Source organism: Trematomus bernacchii, unplaced genomic scaffold (genome assembly GCF_902827165.1).
Source record: "Trematomus bernacchii unplaced genomic scaffold, fTreBer1.1, whole genome shotgun sequence".
In the NCBI taxonomy this organism is placed as follows: domain Eukaryota; kingdom Metazoa; phylum Chordata; class Actinopteri; order Perciformes; family Nototheniidae; genus Trematomus; species Trematomus bernacchii.
The window spans coordinates 218,762-237,193 of record NW_022987966.1 but is presented as its reverse complement, the minus strand read 5'-3'; the positions used below and the strand labels follow the sequence as shown (position 1 = coordinate 237,193).

At 41.8% G+C, this 18,432-nt stretch overlaps 2 protein-coding genes across 4 annotated transcripts in view; both read right to left on the bottom strand.

The window, feature by feature from the left end:
- Positions 1 to 1,587: 1,587 nt before the first annotated feature.
- zmp:0000000529 (WD repeat-containing protein 20) lies at positions 1,588 to 13,602 on the bottom strand. Its single transcript, XM_034115913.1, has 4 exons — positions 12,942 to 13,602; positions 8,710 to 8,892; positions 6,677 to 8,086; positions 1,588 to 6,118 (listed from the first exon to the last, which is right to left on the bottom strand). The coding sequence occupies exons 1-4, from the start codon at positions 13,326 to 13,328 to the stop codon at positions 6,071 to 6,073; spliced, it is 2,028 nt and encodes a 675-aa protein (XP_033971804.1). The 5' UTR covers positions 13,329 to 13,602; the 3' UTR covers positions 1,588 to 6,070.
- An 885-nt stretch (positions 13,603 to 14,487) lies between these two features.
- LOC117471084 (mitogen-activated protein kinase kinase kinase kinase 5-like) overlaps positions 14,488 to 18,432 on the bottom strand; it is a 56,565-nt gene continuing 52,620 nt past the window's right edge. For all 3 annotated transcript variants that reach the window (XM_034115879.1, XM_034115881.1, XM_034115880.1), the window contains exons 28-32: positions 17,373 to 17,550; positions 17,045 to 17,113; positions 16,247 to 16,339; positions 15,701 to 15,827; positions 14,488 to 15,060 (exon numbers count right to left, since the gene is read on the bottom strand). In XM_034115879.1, coding sequence (XP_033971770.1) covers positions 14,964 to 15,060; positions 15,701 to 15,827; positions 16,247 to 16,339; positions 17,045 to 17,113; positions 17,373 to 17,550 — 564 coding nt within the window. In that variant the 3' untranslated portion in view covers positions 14,488 to 14,963. The remainder of the gene's footprint in view (positions 15,061 to 15,700; positions 15,828 to 16,246; positions 16,340 to 17,044; positions 17,114 to 17,372; positions 17,551 to 18,432) is intronic.

The window sequence follows — 18,432 nt, the reverse complement described above, 5'->3', positions numbered from 1 at the left end:
ACATTGCTTTTAAAATCGTTCTGTGTGACACGAAAATAAGGGGATAATCGTGGTGGTGCACACGAATCAATAGATTAAATAACGTGACTATAACACGAAATGCCGTGAGACTGGGTTGTATGCTTACGGCCCGTCCACACAGCGGCGTGCGTTGAAGCTTGCTCCAACGTTGTGGATGTTATCCGGCTGAACAAAACGTGCATTTATCTAACAGGTACGTTTCCCACAGATCTTATTTCGAGCTATTTTCTAAAATCCTATGGAGAAACCTCATTGCTTTTTTGTCGAGGGAAGCCAAGCGCAGCTTACTTCCTGGTTTTAGGACGCGTCACTGCAGCTCTCTCGTCTCCTCTTCACACACCACACTTTTCGCGGCACACGTACTTACAGCCAATCAGCTCTGAATGATGTGAGATGACGTATGGTGGGGATGGCAGCTCAGTGCCCCTATGGTCATTATTTTTTTGCCACTCACATTAAATAGGAAAATACTCTGAGCATGCGCAGTGTAGTTTTTACAGTCACCGTTCACTTCACAGCGAGAGGGAGGGGCATGATCAGGTTTTGTCCCACATGGCTCTAAACAGCTCAATAGGCACACACTGTGACTGTAGACACACTAATTAGAAGAACACAGACTAAAACAGCAATGTACAGACGAATCAGATGATTAAACATGATCTTAAAATATATTTTATATATATTTTTTTTTTGCATTTTTTGTAATCATTATTTGTAATACTTTCTGCTGACACTAGGTGGGGCTGTGCCCCACCTGCCCCTAATGACCAGTCACCACTGGATATTAGTCTTTGATACTGGAGAGTTTTTGTTTTATTCTTATCTAAAAACAGCGGGACGATAGCTCATATATGAGACGTCAAAGGTCTTTTATTTTGAAACTCTACATCAGATTATCCTGATATTCTCTGAGTGACTAGATGGGGTGTCCTGCTATCACCCTGAAGTGAAATAAATCTTTGATACTGGAGAGTTTTTGTTTTATTCTTATCTAAAAACGGAGGGATGATAGCTCATATAGCCTATGAGACTTCAAAGGTCTTTTATTTTGAAACTCCACATCAGATTATCCTGATATTCTCTAGTCTAAGTGACTAGTTGGTGTGCTGCTATCACCCTGGAGTGAAATAAATCTTTGATAATTGACAGTTTTTGTTTTATTCTTAACTAAAAACAGATGGACGATAGTCCATATATGAGATTTCCAAAGTATTTTATTTTGAAACTCCTTAAATTTTACATTCACTCAGTTATAATGTGGTAGTTATACGTAGTTTGTTTTAAATAATTATTGATCACATTTTATAGTACATATTTCTTAATTTAAGCTCCAGTATATAATATGAATATGTTTGGTATGTTTTTTAGGTATTTGTTATTTACCGAGTAAGCGCATTTATTTTGAAGCCAGTTTTTCCAGGCCTCTACCGTAATGCAGGATATTCGCGCACCGCAATACAACGTGCGGGCTGGCTTGACTGTGTTTTCCGAAGTGGAGGCGGGCTTGACCGCAGTTAATAACTGATATTGAATGTCATGGTGCAATGTATCACACAACACAGAGTGTTTCAGGTTTAACGTTTTAATAACAGATCTCCATATACAAACTGGATACATTGAAGCCAGTCTGCTGTATAACTTCCACCAGAACAGCCGTAAAGTGTGTGTGTGTGTGTGCGTGTGTGTGATATCTGTATGGTGATAATAGAGAATGTATATTTTACACACACACACAGAAATAAATGACAAAAACTCAAATAAAGTGTCTTGTTTCAGCCTGGAATGTCACAAAAAATGTAACATGTGGATTTTTTGTTCCTTTGTACTGAATGATGGTTTTAACTCCTGTGATCACAGCTTTTGTGAGTATTTGAACTGCACACAGTCCTCTTTAGACATTCCCAATGTTTCAGCTTAATACCACCTTCCATGTACTGCTCTGTAAACTCTGTTACCTTCAGTGTCTGGGGCTCAGATAATAAGGATAACGATAAATCAGGTTTTCCTTGACAATGATGCACACAATTGAGTTACTTTAAAGAAATAGAAAAGCAGGAAGCAACGTGGACCCTTTTGATGTTTGAATTTTTCTCTGCTCCCCTCTGTATGGTCATTGAAGAGAACTTCCTATCATGTGAGAGCAGCTTTAGAATGGTACCAATAAGGAATGGCATCACCCATTTATTTTGGAGTCAACATTAAAAATGTTTGCTGTCTCGTATCACCTGTGGATGTGACTGGGGGCATTAAATCAGGGAGCATTCATACCGATATTTCCCAGTGAACTTGTGATCAGAATGTATTTTAAAAGTGTGAGCAGGGCCTAAACATCAAACAGCTGTTCTCACACATGACTATACATTGATTTCATTAAGCTGCACATACTTTAATATTTGAGAGAAGGTTAATGTTTGGGGGGGAATTATTCCCTTAAGGGATTTAACTTCCATCGTGATGAAGCATTTATTTGGCGTTAAAGCTGAGATTGACCCGAAGCACATGAGCTCATTGGAGACACACTCAGCAGCAGACATGCTGTTGCTATGACAACAAAGATGAGTATGTATGGGCTGTAATAATACCCTGACACTGGCTCCAACACAGCACGAGGAAACCTGGTGGTTGGTCTGCTGCTACAAGGGCATGACCTTGGCTCCTGCAGGGCTGGAGGTCACGCTGCTATTTATAGTATTTATTGTTAGGTAGGTAACTCCATAGAACACAAAAGGCTGATAAAAATGCTACCGGCTCGTTGCACTGTGTGCTTTGAATCGACATTGAGAGATAATACATTTACTAATTGTTTGTGGGCCCTAAATGCAGACATATCCTCAGAAAAACCCCCACAGATGTGTCTCTCTGTCTGAGGGGTGAGAAGAGGACAGAAATATTTGGAGGTTGAAGTTGTGTTCATCAGCAAAGCATCAACTGCTTCAGAATTCAAGGTTCCAATCAGTAACTGTTTTTCGTCATTTGACATGTTCTGATTTGACGATTCCGGGAAACATTTGGTCCTGCAGTGCCATTACTATTCAACATGTTTACAATATTGCGGAAAAAGACAGTCAGATTCAGTGAAATAGAAATGATCTCGTGCAGGAGGAAGCCTGTTTCAACGAGGTTGTGTTTTTTGGATTTGGTTTGTTTGTCAGTGGGGTTAAGAAAATAAATACAGGCGCGAATTTCTGAAACTTGGTGAAACTTTGTGGCATGGTTCACATAAAAACCCATTACATTTCAGAGCGGATCTAAATCATTTGGCGTATACACAAATGTTTTATTCCTCTTGTTAACTTAATGCTTAAAGATTATTTACACTTGGCAGGGGTCTGCACTCTCAGAGATTCCTTCTAGTTATTCACTGCTTTATTTTTTCAGGGACAGAAGATCTGATGTCGCTCTCATTGAATGCTGTTTCCCTGTTTTGAGCAAGAACAACGAATGGAGACTAGACAACATCTCTACAGTCATTAGTGGCTCTGTGAGACTGCACTCAGTTCAGTACTTTGAACTGAATGCAAAAATTAGCATGCTAACATGCTTAGAGTGACAATGCTAGAAGGCTAATGTTTACAATGTTCATGATCTTCGTATAGGGGATAGTGGTGGTCTAATGGATAGTGAGGTGAGCTGAAGATCGCAAGATTGTGAGTTTAAATCCCGCCAGGAACACCACCACTAGTGTGCCCTTGAGTAAGGCACTTAGTCCTTAGTTACTCCAGGGAGAATGTCCCTGTAATTGGTCATTGTAAGTCGCTTTGGATAAAAGCGTCAGCTAAATGTAATGTAATGTAATATAGCATGTTAGGATGCTGAGACTGATGGGGATGTCATGAGTTTTACAGGTATTTGGTCATAAACCAAAATATTGAAGTCTCATTTCTACCGGATGGAGACAACATATGGAACAACATAACAAACATACAAATATGACCATTCCTTGCACCAACATGGCTAAAAACCTCTTGAATTGAAAAATATGCTAAATGCATTCACCAGTCTCCCATCAGCCACCACTGTAGCTTAGGTTTGGTTGGGAGCAAATAATAACACTTCTTAATCAGGAAACAGTTGACTTGATAATAAAATGTCTGATTGAATAATGAAGTTAGATGGACATTCAGGCTCATAATCAGGCAGGAGGTCTGCCTCATAGAGATTGTAATGTCCCCTGTCAATAATGCCTCAACATCATCTTATCTTTGCACGTCCAACTCTAAGCAGAATAAAAACAGCAAAGAAAAACAAATCCAATCTTGATCTCGAAGATGAACACTATTTAGTCTGCACCAAAAACATCCGGTGAATAGTGGGGATATGGGAGCTTTTTGTGCACAGGTCAGATCAGACGAGACAATAAAACCCCTGCATAGCTAATCAGGAGCTCAGCATGGACTGTGGATTTATTGTATGTGCAAATTCCTGCAAGAGGCAATTTAGTTGCAACAGGAACCAAGATACATATGATGCTACACCATAAGGGATGTGTGTGTGTGTGAGTGTGCATGTGAGTGTGTGTGTGAGCCATTTTACTTCCAGTATGTGCAAGCGTGTGTTTGTTCATTTTTATTTTTTTATTTAGCCTTTATTTATACAGGTGTAAAATCTCATTGAGACACAAGGTCTCATTTGCAAGAGAGACCTGTGTTCATAATTCATTAAGATGCTGTTCCTCCACACATGATGTTCAGCAGAGTTAGTATATCATATGGACAGTTTGTTACAGCTAGCAGCCTCTGTATGAAGTCACATGACCCACTGCTTCCACCACCTCGCTTTCAGGGACACACCGGAGAAACTCTTATCACACAAAATAAAAACACATTGACATATTCAAGTTCCCTTTCAGCAGACATTCATTTTTTAAGTGTGGTTGCTATGTACAATAGAAGGATCTTCATATATTATAATATTCTTCATCTTTCCGTGTTTTTCTTCCGTGCTGTCAAGTCATTATTTCCATACACGTTTGTCCTTTTTGTATTTATAGAGTTTCCAATATTTACATTATAAATAACTACACAGTCTTGTGATAAAATAAATCACTTAAATACAATGGCCGTGGCTTCTCATGGATGAAGGACGAATGAAGACTCACTCTGCTGCTCACTGTGATGCTGCTGACAGGAAGGAGAAACCATCTCTGTGTGTTAGATGCAGGCAGAGGGCTGAAGCACGGGGAATAAACTTAAAGATCCACAGTAGCACAAGGTGGGAAACTCTCCCTGAAGCAATATATCAAATGTCTGACAACAATTGTTTAGTGCTGCTAAAAAAACATAACATGATGGTCAGAACACCGACAAGTGATACTTTGCTAACTATTAACGAGTGAAACTGACTGATCAAAACAACTCTAGTTTTCCTTTGAGTTGTATACTTCCGCTAAAGAATGGCTCCACTGTTTAATCTGGATATATTAATTATGTTTAGATACTCCTTCTGTTCAGCAGCAAGAGCATTAACAAGGTGATACAGTCCTAAAGTCTGGCTCACAGCCAGTGATCTAGTTTATTCCAAAGGTGTTGGATAGGGTATAGGTCAGGGTCCTGTGTAGGTCAATCAAGTTATTTTCACCCCAAACTGGGAACGAGAGAGAGCTAGCTTTGTCATGCAAACAGGAAACCCCACTCAAGGAGGTTGAAAGTACACCGTCGCCTACAGTATAATTGTTTGCAATAGTATTTCGACCTCTCTTTACTGGAACTAAGAGACCACAACCAAATAATAAAAACCCAGATCAAAGGCGTTTCCACATTACCAGAACCGAGTCTTACTAAGGCTAACTAGATGCTATCTCGCAGCTTTACTATATTTAAGCACTTGAAGTAATGTTAGTTAAATAATTCAGGAAGTGTTTCCCACCAAACCGTCCGCAGTGAGAGTGAAATCAGTAAGGAACAGGATCTGTGGCAGGTACAGAGGCTTATGATATAATACTGTGGTGGGGTAGGGAATGGCCGCTTGTTATTGGCCCCTAATTTGATATATTTGATTACAGTGGAGAGGGTGGATGGAGGTAGGGATGAGTGCAAAGCTTCTCCTTCAGCTATACCACCGTGCCACTCGGAGAGTTCCCGTTCTGTGCTGTCAAGTTCTGATCAGAGAGACAAAACACAAAGGACAGTTAGGTACTAGAGACAATCAAAAGTAAATCTTTAGAGTTAAATAATAAAAAAACTGGAGGCTGGAGATATTGAAAGGAACTAAATCCGACTCTATGAGTTAAAAGAAGAAATGTATATATATACATACACATATACAACACCATAATACCATTAGGGCCAGTGTCCACATAGCACCATCATCTGAGCACCAGTGTCTTTTCTCAAATAATCCCAATGAGAAACGACTGCATGCCGTCGAAGGAGGCGGCCTCCCGAAAAGGCACAGCACATAGCATTCGAGTTACAAATATTTCAACTCTTCAGAAAAATGACGTCACTGTTGAAATTGGATAAAATAAACTTTTTTTTTTAACGTGTCCGTCAGACGAAAACTACCATAACAAAAACCTCAAAGCCTGAGTATGTTGTTACAACAGCGATACGTTATTGATATATCGTTGTCATAGAAACAATAAAAAAGCTAGAGAAAGGCGCTATGTGGAGACGGGCTCTTAGTTTTCTAAGGAAATAGTTCATTGAAGACTTACCGCCTTCCCCGGCCGCGCCCAGGTGCAGATGAGCCCCTCCTGGCAGGCGGTGATGATGCAGTCGTCCATGAACACCAGGACGGTCAGCCTCTCATGTGCAATCTTCTTGCACACCAGTGGCTCCAGCAGCGGCACCTCATGCATGCGTGGGCACAGCGTTGTGCCGAGGACCTTGGCAGCATCCAGCCGGTTGCTCCTGGGCGCCACGTTGATCTTATCGTTGCTTTTGCTGATGTTGCCTAAGCTGTGGTACCTCTTGTGCTCCTTCTCCACCCCACTGCTGCAACCAGACTTGTCTGACTTGCGCTCCTGGAGTGAAAGTGTGGCGAAACGGCCAATGCTAAATGGGGTGGTGTTTCCTCCTCCACTGCTCCCTCCACCTCCTCCGGTTCCCCCGCCGCCCTCCGAGGCGCCCGGGCCCTTGGCGACATTTGCCACGGCGGGGTGGGGCAAAGAGTTGGAGCGGGAAAGGGAGCGAGGAAGCGGTAAGGGGAGCGTTGGAGGGTTTGTGGTGCCAGTGTTAGTGTTGGGCGGATGATGGTGCCCTTCAACTGTTCCATCCCCTCCCCCACTTGAGGTACTGTTGACCACCCCACTGCCAGAGTTGGACAGTGAAGGCCCAAAAGTGTTAGTAAAGGCGCGGGACAGTGGCAGGCGTGGGTACAACACGTCATCTGTCAAGTCCCACAGACAGAACTGGGTGTCCTGCCCCACCGAGCCAAACCGGTATGTGACGGATGCCGAACCGCCTCCTTTAGAGCTGTGCCGAGACAGACGCGACAACGTGCTACTTGTTCGGACACGGCCAAAGTGCATGGAGTTGTTCGGTGGCCCTTGGTGGAGGTCCTCCTCGCTGCCACTGAGCTCCATAGGCTCCTCATCTTCCAAGGAAGTCGTGAAGGGATCAAAAGCCACCACATTGACCCAGGACTTGTGGCCGTGACCTCTTGCAACCACACGGCTTTCTGCAAATGACCAAACGGTAACCAGGTCATCCTCTCCGCCCGTGGCAAGGTATTTTCCATCGGGGCTCCATGACACGCACAGCAGCCCTCCGAAGTAGCTCTTCATCACCCCCTGCAGCTCCATTGAGTCAAAGTGAAAGACACGCAGGCAGCCGTCCTGGCCCACGCACGCCACATGCACTCCATCTGGGGAGAAAGCGAACTCGTTGAGGCCTCCGTCACCCACAGCCCATCGTAACAACGGGTTGCGAGGCGTCTTTGTTTTGCAGGCGTAGACGGCGAAGCCTTCTCCCTGCCGCAGGAGAGAGTACTGTGGGGCTGTGGTGCCACACGGGTGGTCCACGTTGTAGAGGTAGAGGTGGCCACTGGCATGGGAGGCCAGGAACAGGTTCTCCGACTTGGGAAGCCATTTTAGACACGTCACCTTGGATTTGTCTATCAACCTCTGTGAATGGAAGGAGGTGGACCGAGGAGTGAGGGACGGGAGATTTTTTTAAAAATTGGAAATAAAAATAAAAATGGAAGAGGAGATGAAAGAGGGGAGGAATAAGAAGAGAAGAGTAAAACATAGGTTAAAATGACTAAGATTGAATTGAGCTTTTATATGGACACTCATCTAAGAAAACTAAGTATGAACTATTGAGAGAAGAAAACGTAGAAAGGAAGCATGGGAAGAACTAAAAGGTCTGTAGAGATCAAGAAACAAGCTACAGTAGACATAGACCGAAACCAACAGAGAATGAGGAAAGAATTAAAAGGCGAATCCCCCTGAGGTGATCAGAATCCGGAGGCGCCCAAACATAAAGTCTACCTGCATGCAGTTATGTTCTTGTACAACCCCAATCTCCTACATTTTATCATTTTATTGGGGGACTCGAAGAAGACCACCGATCAGAAGAAGGCAGTTCAGGAGTCACAGAAAAATAAATAGCTGAAGACATCTAGGCTAAGCCAAACCATCCAAAGAAATGGATACGAAAATGTCAAATTACTTCTGACTTCTTCAATCACACCACATGAGAACCCATGTTACTGAACAACACAGAGGAGAGCAGACACACACAATACCTCCTCATTGAAGAGTTTACTGGTTTCCTTCTTGATGGGGTCGAGATACTGGACCTGTCCAGCTGAGAAACCCACTATGAGAGCTACACTCTCCGCTGTGGCAGAGTACTGGTTGAAGTCATGACATGTTGGCTGGGTCCCCTTGTAGATCCTCTTGTCTATCGGCTTACTGAGGTCTACAGCCTGCGGATAAGGAAAGACAACTGTGATGCACAAGCAAAACATCAGCCGAGAAGAGGGAACCTGAGTTTCAGGGACATTCAGAGGACCGTAAAGGAGGTTCTTATGATACGTAGGATTCACTTGAAAGCAATAATCCAGTTACAAAAAAGGTACAAACATCTGCTACAAGTGTATGTTACATTTCTGGGCTCATTTATCATTTGGTAATTGGTATTTGACAGATGATCGCCAAGCGTAGATGCAGAAAAGTCACATTGAGATATTTCCATGGCAGCAGTTTGATAGGAATAACATTTTTCAGTGGTAAACATCAGTGTAGCGGCCGAAATCATATAGAAATAAAACAGATAATTAACTTAAAATACTACAGCCGCTGAGGCACTAGTTAGCAGATCTTACGCAGGGCAATGATCCAGGTCCAGACAAGAATCTCCGTTGTGCATTTTATTATGATCCAATACCATTCAACACGTTTCCTATGGTTTGTTCCTTAAAGCCTTTCCTATGGCTTTCCGTTCTTGTGGCTGGAAAACCCTGGTAAAAAACCGTTTGCCTACTAGTGCTCTGGCTCCCACCACCACCACCTGTCTCCAATATATACAATTATCAAACTATTGTCCATATTAAGGATGCGTTTAATTGTATATCTGGAATAAACCTTTCAACAGAACCAAGGCATTCAAATATTTCAAAACACATCATTTAGACTGGAGATACGATTGTAGTCTGAAATGCAACTAAAGCAGTCAGACTAAAGTAGTCGAGTAGAAAGTACAATATTTGCCTCAGAGATGTAGGGGAGTAGAAATATTAAGTTTCATACAATAGAAATACCTCAAATGTGTACTTGAGTAAATGTGATATATTCCACCACCTCTTACTACTACATGGCAGATATCGGATCTCTACTGAGTGTCAGCATATAGCTTGAGTTCAGGTATCAGAGTTAGTATCAGGAGAGGGAAACATATCAGTATCACTCTGCTGATTATGTTTAAATGTGCTGGAGATGTGAACCCGTGAATTTTGAGCATGTGGAGTACAAACCACATGTTGTGCTGCCTGAATGCAGAATGTACAGAAAACTGATGGACATATCTTCAGTCTGTTGCATGTGATTGTGTCTGCATTTAATTTACGGAAATTAGCCTTCTACACATACTGTATGTGCATCAGTCATAGAGACACAAAATTCATTAGGCGCTTTCACACCAAGTACTTTGCCGTACTTAGTTCCCAGTACTTAGTTCATCAGAACTCTTTAGTTCTGATGAACTAAAGAGCAGATCGCGTTCACACCGGAATAAGTCCCTGAGGGAGGATTAGGCAAATGAAGCCACTGACGTCACTTCTTCTGGCAGGCCGCAAACAACTTCACGGCGTATACTGCCACCCGAAGACCCCGGCCAGAAGTCCCCGGAGTTGGGGAGTAAATCGCCAGAACGCCGACACATCATTTTCTAATCATAAATCTATCGATTAGATTTATGATTATAAAATTATAAAAGTAGGGTAGACATGTGGAGATTACCCGGCTGAACAAAACGTGATCTGTCTCTTAAATGTGTGTCAACCACAGACCTTATTTCAAGCTATTTTCCAAAATCCTATGGAGAAATTGCATTGCATTTTTGTCGAAGGAACCAGAAGAAGTTTACTTCCGGGTTTTAGGACGCGTCACTGCGGTTCTCTATAATGCTAATGCCAGCAAATACAATGGCGGCTTCACAAAACCTTTCCGAGTTTTACGGGGCGTGGTTTGCAATCCGCCCAGCCAATCAGAAATGGGAACCTTTTTCTCCCATGAAAGTACCTGCTCTCTAGCAGGGACTGAAAAGGGGGTGAAAAGGTTCACATGAACTAAGTTCTAGTTCCGGATTTTTTTGGTGTGAACGCAACATTTCAAGAACTATCGGAACTATACTGGGAAAAGTACTCCGGTGTGAAAGCGCCTATTGATACTAACTTGTGGAGTTATTTCATTATGACCGATTAAAATAGATGATGATGAATCTACAAATGTGTGACTCATTCTGCGCAGTGAACAGATAGCTCTGATATTTCAAAAAGGTAGTCTGATACAAAATGTTCCCTCATGGATCCATGTCACGTTTACAGAGGAGAAGCTTTTTACATTAGTCCCGCAGTCCCTCCTAAATAGGTTATTAGCATTCCTCATTAGGAAGCAAGTGGTGCAGCTTGCTGCAAGCAATTTCAGCCCAATGCTAAAGAAAAGCTGCGTGAGGAGAAACTGGAGGACAAATGAAAATACGACTGCCTCCCTCAGAAATTATATTTGTAAATTAATATAATAAAACATTGAAAATAATACAAAACTGGCAAGGTTGGAATCACCTGCTGTCTACATATGTTATTTATATTTTAAATAGTTGTGGACCTACATGAAAAATAACCAAATAATTCAAACTTCCACATAGATGATGTTGATGTCCCCAAAATCTTACAGGAAAGGAGAGGATGCTGATGCTAGTGCTACTAAGATTTAGAATTGGTTTCCTAGTTCCGAAAAGCATTGAGTGACCCTCAAATAATTATTGATCGAGAATACTATTGAGCTGAATCTGTTTTTAAGAACTCTGCACTCAGTGTTCGAATATAGAGCTTTAAACTGTGATCTGTCAGTCATATGTCCAGCTGATATTCACACAGTGCATCCACTAACATTCTGTTTCTGTTGAAGTTTAAAGAACAGCTTTGCTAGAGAAGTTCATTCCAGCTTGTAGAGGTATTATTGTACACTTGACACTGGACCAGAAAGCTTTTCTTATTTAAATCTGCACACATGTTGATGCTAAGCTAACAGCTTCTCTCACCAATGACTGCTGATTTCTTCTGTTCTTATTGAACTGTTGCTCAGAGGCTTTTAGATGTTCAGCATTCTGCTTTTGATGTACAAAACAAACCCTTTATACAAATAACATGTATTTTTAAAGAGGACTTTCTACAAGCTAAACGCATGAACAAGCATTCAGAAGTATAGAGTAGTCCTCTCAGACATTGCTCTGAAGCTTTGGTGGCAGCAGGAGATTACAAACTTGGAATAACAGTATACAGTATCAGCTCAGTGATGCAGCGTGAGTGCTATAAAGAGGATTTCAGTTTTAAAAGCAACATCATCAATAGTGTAAGTAAACCATGTGCTGGAAACTACATATTCTTACAGTATATCTCTTTAACATTAGGACATTGATGGAAGAAGTGTATAGATCCTTTGATTCGATAAAAGTACTAATACAACACTATAAAAATAATCAACTAAAAGTAAAAGCACTATTTGCAAAATGTACTTAATCTATGAGAAGTAAAAGTATTCAATATGCAGTAAAATCCTATGTTAGCATATACTATAATAGTATAGGCTAACATAGGATTATAATATATTATATTATATTTTTGTATAAATATAACTGCTGTGTTAATGTGTATATTGTATTTTACAGCTGCAGATGTTTTGCTTATCTTGACTTTTGTAAATATATACTGTTTGGTAGTTGAATCTGCAGAAACGCAACATATTCTTCTTGTTTTCCTGGAAGGGAATGAACCGCTGTAATCAGCTGTCAGACACATTCGTTGAGTAAGTAGGCTGTAAATGTGTATCTGAGATGATAATTAAGAAGTCTAAGTATGAATACTTACTCAATACTCGAATAAAATAAAGTACACTGAATGTATAGACCTACATACAACATTCAGAATGCAGTGGAGAGATTCACATGGCTTCATGTGAATGGGAGTGAAGTCAGAGCTTCCTGTGTGTAGTAACACTGGAGCCTCCACTGACACTGCACCGTCTGCATCATGCACCATCCCCTGTGTTCATCACAAGCACTATCACGTCGCATTGCATACATTAATGGAGACTTCATATGTGCACGATGCCTCCTCTGTGCAGCACGAGCAGCCAAGCGTCGGTTTAAAAACAATAATGTAATGAGCATCATATTAGCAGAGCAGACTAGCATGCTAAGCTAAGCCTGAGCATCCAGCCTCTCATCCGGGCTCACAGCGGAGGAGAGCAGGCTCACCTTCTTGATGTTGGTGTACGTGTAGAAATACAGCTCCCTGCCGATGTTGAAGCACACCCGCTCCGACTCCTCGCCCGGGTCTTCGGGCTGCAGCTTCACCATGGAGACCCGGACCGGAGGCAGGAAGCCCGCTGGAGAGGAGTTGGCTGCAGCATTGGAGGAGGAGGCGGCGGCAGCCCCGGGCCCCTGCAGCAGCCCGACCCCTCCGCCGGGTATCAGACCGGGTCCAGCCCCGGGGCCCAGCGTGGCTCCGGCTGAGGGACCCCGCGGCAGCCCGCCCCGCTGCTGCGAGTCCGAAAGGGTGAGCAGCTTGTAGAAGCCCTCTCTGGTCCGGAACTGGGATTTAATCTCATTGATATCCTTCAGAGCGCCGCCATCTCCGGCCATTTTCAGTACAAACAAGCCGCACAGGAAACTGAGATTCTGACCTGGAAATAATAACGTTTTAATCAAGATGTAGCCTACAAGAATAAAATTGGGGAAAAATTTGACGAGCGGCTGAAATCAGCTAGGCCGACCAGCACTCCCGCTCTGCCCAAGTGCATTTTACACCAGCACCGGCGAGCAAACCGCTGCTGCCTGGTAAATAAATCCCGAAAGAAAGCCCTTCTGAGCCGGTGAGAGCATCCTCCTCGACAGGGGCTCTGCCTCCGTTCATCAGTGTGCGTGAAGTGGGCTACGTGTGATGCTGCGTCGATGCTGCTGCTGCTGCTGCTGGCCCGGCCCGGCACTGCGCATCCTCCTGGTGTGTCGGGGGTAAAGAGAGGGCACCGGCCCGCACAGCTGCTTCATTTATCCGCCAATTAACCTCAAAGTGGCACCAAACAGGACCAACTTAAAAAAGGCAGCGTAGAAGCAGCTCAGGCTATAGAGAAGGCTGGCATAACATGGACATATATTTAGTAGTGAGTCACTACCCTATAGCCCATAAAGCCTTTGTGTCTTCGGAAGGCTACTGCACATTTTCAAAATGTGTGAAAATGATTTATTGTTAATTTATTATGGAATGATTTGTTTATGAGTTTACTGTACATTTGCACAAAACAGTAGAATAATTGAAACGATGTACCTGTTTGTCCCTTTGCAACACATGCACACACATTAAGTGGGTTGACATAGGAAGCAAAGATGTGACAAACCCCCGAAAGCTCTTCCTTTTTTAAGATAGGCCTACCCCTTCCCGAGATACAACAAAGCAGTGAAAGTGATTCCTCCCAAGCTATCTAATTTTGTTTAAATATTTAACAGCAAAATTCTTTATTTTGTTAATATTTTGTCCTCCCAAAAAACAAAATATATTTTGTTTCTCCAAAGCTGATTAAAATCGTAATATGCCTGTCATTACTCAATTTGGTTGACAAATCACCAAATATGCCACTTTTATGTACCATATAAATAGTTAATTTGACTATTCGCTCCTCCCTGTGATGTCACCGGCCCCTAACACAGTTATCTGTGTTCAGCTTACAAAGGAAATAAACACTCTGCCATTAATGGGACCTTATTTTCTGTGTTTTGCTCTGAGATCAGTACAGTTCACCTCATCTTAAGTTAATTCATTTTATTACAAAGTAACGGCAGTAAGAAGTGTGTTTTATGGATCCAACACTGACACACAAACTCAGGTTATACATCACATCATGAATCCTTCCAGTGCTTTATTCCTGTGTGAGTTCCTCTGGAAGCCGTTGTGTATCTCAGTCCCTGCAGGCGGCTGCAGCAGAAGAAGAAAGTAGAACTCCCTCTGTAGTGTTGGAGGACCTTCCTTCACTGTTCATTTATTTTCCTCAGCTTTCTCAATTCTGTATCTCACATATTGAAATCAGCCTAAGTAAGGGTTGGCTTACCCTTGCAACATCATGCTATCATTTCTTTCTGACTTCTCTCCTCTCCTCCCATTAGAAATTAAAACACTGTGACATCCATGCCCATCAAAGTCACTGATGACAGATCAGAGTCCTGCGGAGACATTCACATATAATCTGGAGTCTCCCATGATGCCCTTCGCCGGCAGACGGAGAGTCAGGGCAGCATGACGTAGTTCTCTGCTATTTCCAGGACGTACAGGTTGGACATCCCCGTCAGGTCATCGATCTGACGCGTCTCCAAGACGACCATCCTGCAGGGAGGAGGTCAGGGAGGTCAGAGGAATTTAGTGTAAACCTGCATAAACTCTTTAAAATCCGATTTGTATATATGAAAGGATAAAGTCACATACATGTTTCTGTGCATGATGTAAATCTAGATTATATCCTAATATTCAGATATCAGTCAGTCCATCACTTTGTCCAGACTAAAATATCTATTAAATTAATGCCCATGACATTTTGTACACATTTTTTTATTCATGAATTCTACTCAGCTATATGAGTATGCAAAGTGACTTATACAGTACATACATGTAGAGGATTAAAAAGCACAATATTTCCCTCTGCAATGAATTGCCGTATTAAGTTGCGTATAATGGAAATACTCACGAGTACTATCAAAATGACATCTAAGGTTAAATGTTTTTTGTTACTTTCTCCAACAGCAGTTAGCAAATGTTAGCATGCTAATATAGGAGTGTGAACATGATTCACATTATACCTGCTGTGTGAAGTGACATTTTTCAGTTGTTTGTAATAAACTGCAGCCCAGCTGATTAGTAGGCGCCTAGGCGTACCAAAAAAAAGCCATACAACAGAATAACAAAAGAGCCCACACTGCAGGAACTACAAATCTAATCAAACATACCCCTGAGTAAAGTCCTACTGTACCTGTCTGACTGCACCAGTCTGTAGGTCTTCCTGGGGTCCGTGGTCTCCTCTAGCACCTCAGTGAAACCCTGTCCTCTCCTCTGCCAGCCGTGACGCCACACTGCCAGCAGAGTGTCCTCAAAATACACTGAGAGACAGACAGCAGACAGACAGACAGACACATGTCAATGCTGAGCTTTAAAGGTTAGGCATCACTGGACAGCAGTGGTGGAAGAAGTATTTAGGTCCTTTACTGAAGTGAAAGTACAACTGAAATACTCTACAAGTAAAAGTCCTGCATTCAACACCTATCCCTAGGACAGATCAATCTACAGCAATGCATCATATTCCTTAAGATCGTCATATGTCATGTACTTTGCCATATGTCCACAGCCCTGTTTTCAGCTTCGTGACGATGCATTTTACAGCTCAGTGGAGTAAAAAGTAAATGATTTACCTCTGAGATGTAGTGGAGTAAGAGTATTAAGAGGCCAAAAAGTACTCAAGAAAATCAAATTTGAACTTGAGTATTAGAGTGAGTGTAGTTACTGCTCTGTGAGGTCTCACCTATAGACTGGACTTCATGAGTGAAGGTGGTCTCATGTGTCAGAGGCCTGCTGCTCTTCAGCTCCCCCTCCAGACCCACGATGTGCACCGACTCTGGAGGAGAGGGACACGTGAGGGAATAGCAAAGACAGGAGCGGGATATAGACTGAATGTAATGTGCAGTTACACTCTCTCATGTGAGCAGCACAGGGTGTTGTTGCAGTTGTAGAACTATTGGGGAAGTACTTTTAAATATTAGCCCAGAGGGAAAGAGAAGCTAAAATTGTGTTAAGTCTGCCTGTTAAAGAAAAAAAAAACATCACCTTGTTTATTGTCTTCACAACAGAGGCCTAGTTTGTAAAAAACACTAAGAAAATTACATTTTTGGTATTTGATATAATCAAGATATAAACAATGTCTATATTTCATTATTATGTTTTATATGTTTATTCTTATTGATTATTTATACAAGTTCCAAGTTATTGCTGTCATATACTCAACACTTATTAGCTATCACTATCTAAAAATCAAAGACATAAAGAAGTGCAGAAGTTGAGATAGGGGTGAAATATTACATATATAGAGTATAAAGTAAAACGAAATATATATATTTGTGGTGTACAGTAATAACTGTCTATGATTAATGATAAGTAATAGATATATGTACATGGAGATGTAAACAGTAAAACAGTTAGTATAAGTATATCAAGGTAAAGTAACAAGAAGCTCCTGCAGAAAGTTGACCCAGTACCACCACGATATGCTCTACTATAACAGATATTTTGTGTCGTTAGGATCTGAAAAACATGTGTGACTTACTTGCTACGAGGACGAGCAGCGAGCTACTGTTCAACTGGTTCACTTGGACTACATCTGGGCAAGGTCTCTCTGTAAGAACACACACAGAATGCACAAGCGGATACAAACATGATAATAGAAGGAAGATTTATATTTTCATCCAGAGTAGGACATCTGTTGGAACATTATGAAAGAATGAAAGGGTAGCCAACACATTGAGGTAAAGAGAGACATTTAAAGGATTCATTAAAAGCAGACAGACCGTGCTCTGGTATTCAGATCATGGTGTGTTTTTTGTTACTTGTCTAAAGCCTTTATATCATTTGTTTCACTGTAATATATAACATACCCAGGCCAGAGTGGGTGAACCAGGATGTGTTAGAGTTGAGGTTGATGTATTCTACATTGACTGGCTGGTGGGGGCTGGCCCCCCGAGAGATGCCGATACACACCAGCGGGTACTCCTGCTGCGGCACCGTCACCATCTCAAACACACGCAGGGGGCTGGGCAGGGGGAAGTCAAAATTCTGCGGGATAGAGGAAAGTCAAGGGTTTCCTGTTAGTAAATGAAGTATTTTCTACGAGGGCTCTGCATCTCTGAGCAGCACAGTGTTTGACTGAGCATCTGTTCCCAAAAACATAAACCATTTTATGTAAAGCAAACTATCAAATTTAACCGTGATCATAAAATGCTTTATTTCCCTGCCTACAGTGGTTTTATTAGCTGCTGTCTGTGTTAACAGCCTAGTAGAAATATCAAAGACTGAAAGATAAGCCAAGGCAGCACACAATACTCCTATAAACCTGCACATACTGTATCATTGTATTTTCATAATGAATTCACAGGTGTTCCTTTATCACAGTATATTATACAGTTACTGTTGACTCTTTTAAAATACCTCAGCATATTTTTTTTATGCACTTTACAGGAAGACAAAGGCTGAGATTGTGATACAGTTATTAAAACACATTGTATGTTGACCCTGTTACAGGATACACAACTTCTGGGGACGTTAAAAGGTCATCCATACAGCTAAAATGAACATATGTCGAATTCAGAAGGCAAAATCATAACGTTTTCTCCTAACCACTTTTCATTGACCTGGTTGCAGAACGTCATGAGCTCAACGCAAGATGTAAAGGAGAATTCATGAGGACTTAGACTGCACTTTAATCTGCAACAATGGATCATATTCCAAATACTAATCATGTTTTGTTTACAAAATCATACATTTAAAAGTCACTAAAGCTATCAGATGAATCTAGTGTTAAAAAGGTTCAAAATAAGTAATGTAGTGCAAGAATAGGGGGGCAGAAAACCTTAATACTCAGTAAAGTATCTCAAATTGTGGTTGAGTAAATGTACTACTTTCCACCACCAAAATACACCTGGCTTAAAGAGGCCGTAT

Bases quoted from the DNA above. Each gene is read 5' to 3' on its own strand.
- zmp:0000000529 (XM_034115913.1), bottom strand. From the start codon at position 13,328: ATGGCCGGAGATGGCGGCGCTCTGAAGGATATCAATGAGATTAAATCC. The intron at 8,893-12,941 runs GTGAGCCTGCTC...CCTTATCCGCAG, and splicing joins CGTACACCAACATCAAGAAG to GCTGTAGACCTCAGTAAGCC. The intron at 8,087-8,709 runs GTATTGTGTGTG...TTCCATTCACAG, and splicing joins GTAAACTCTTCAATGAGGAG to AGGTTGATAGACAAATCCAA.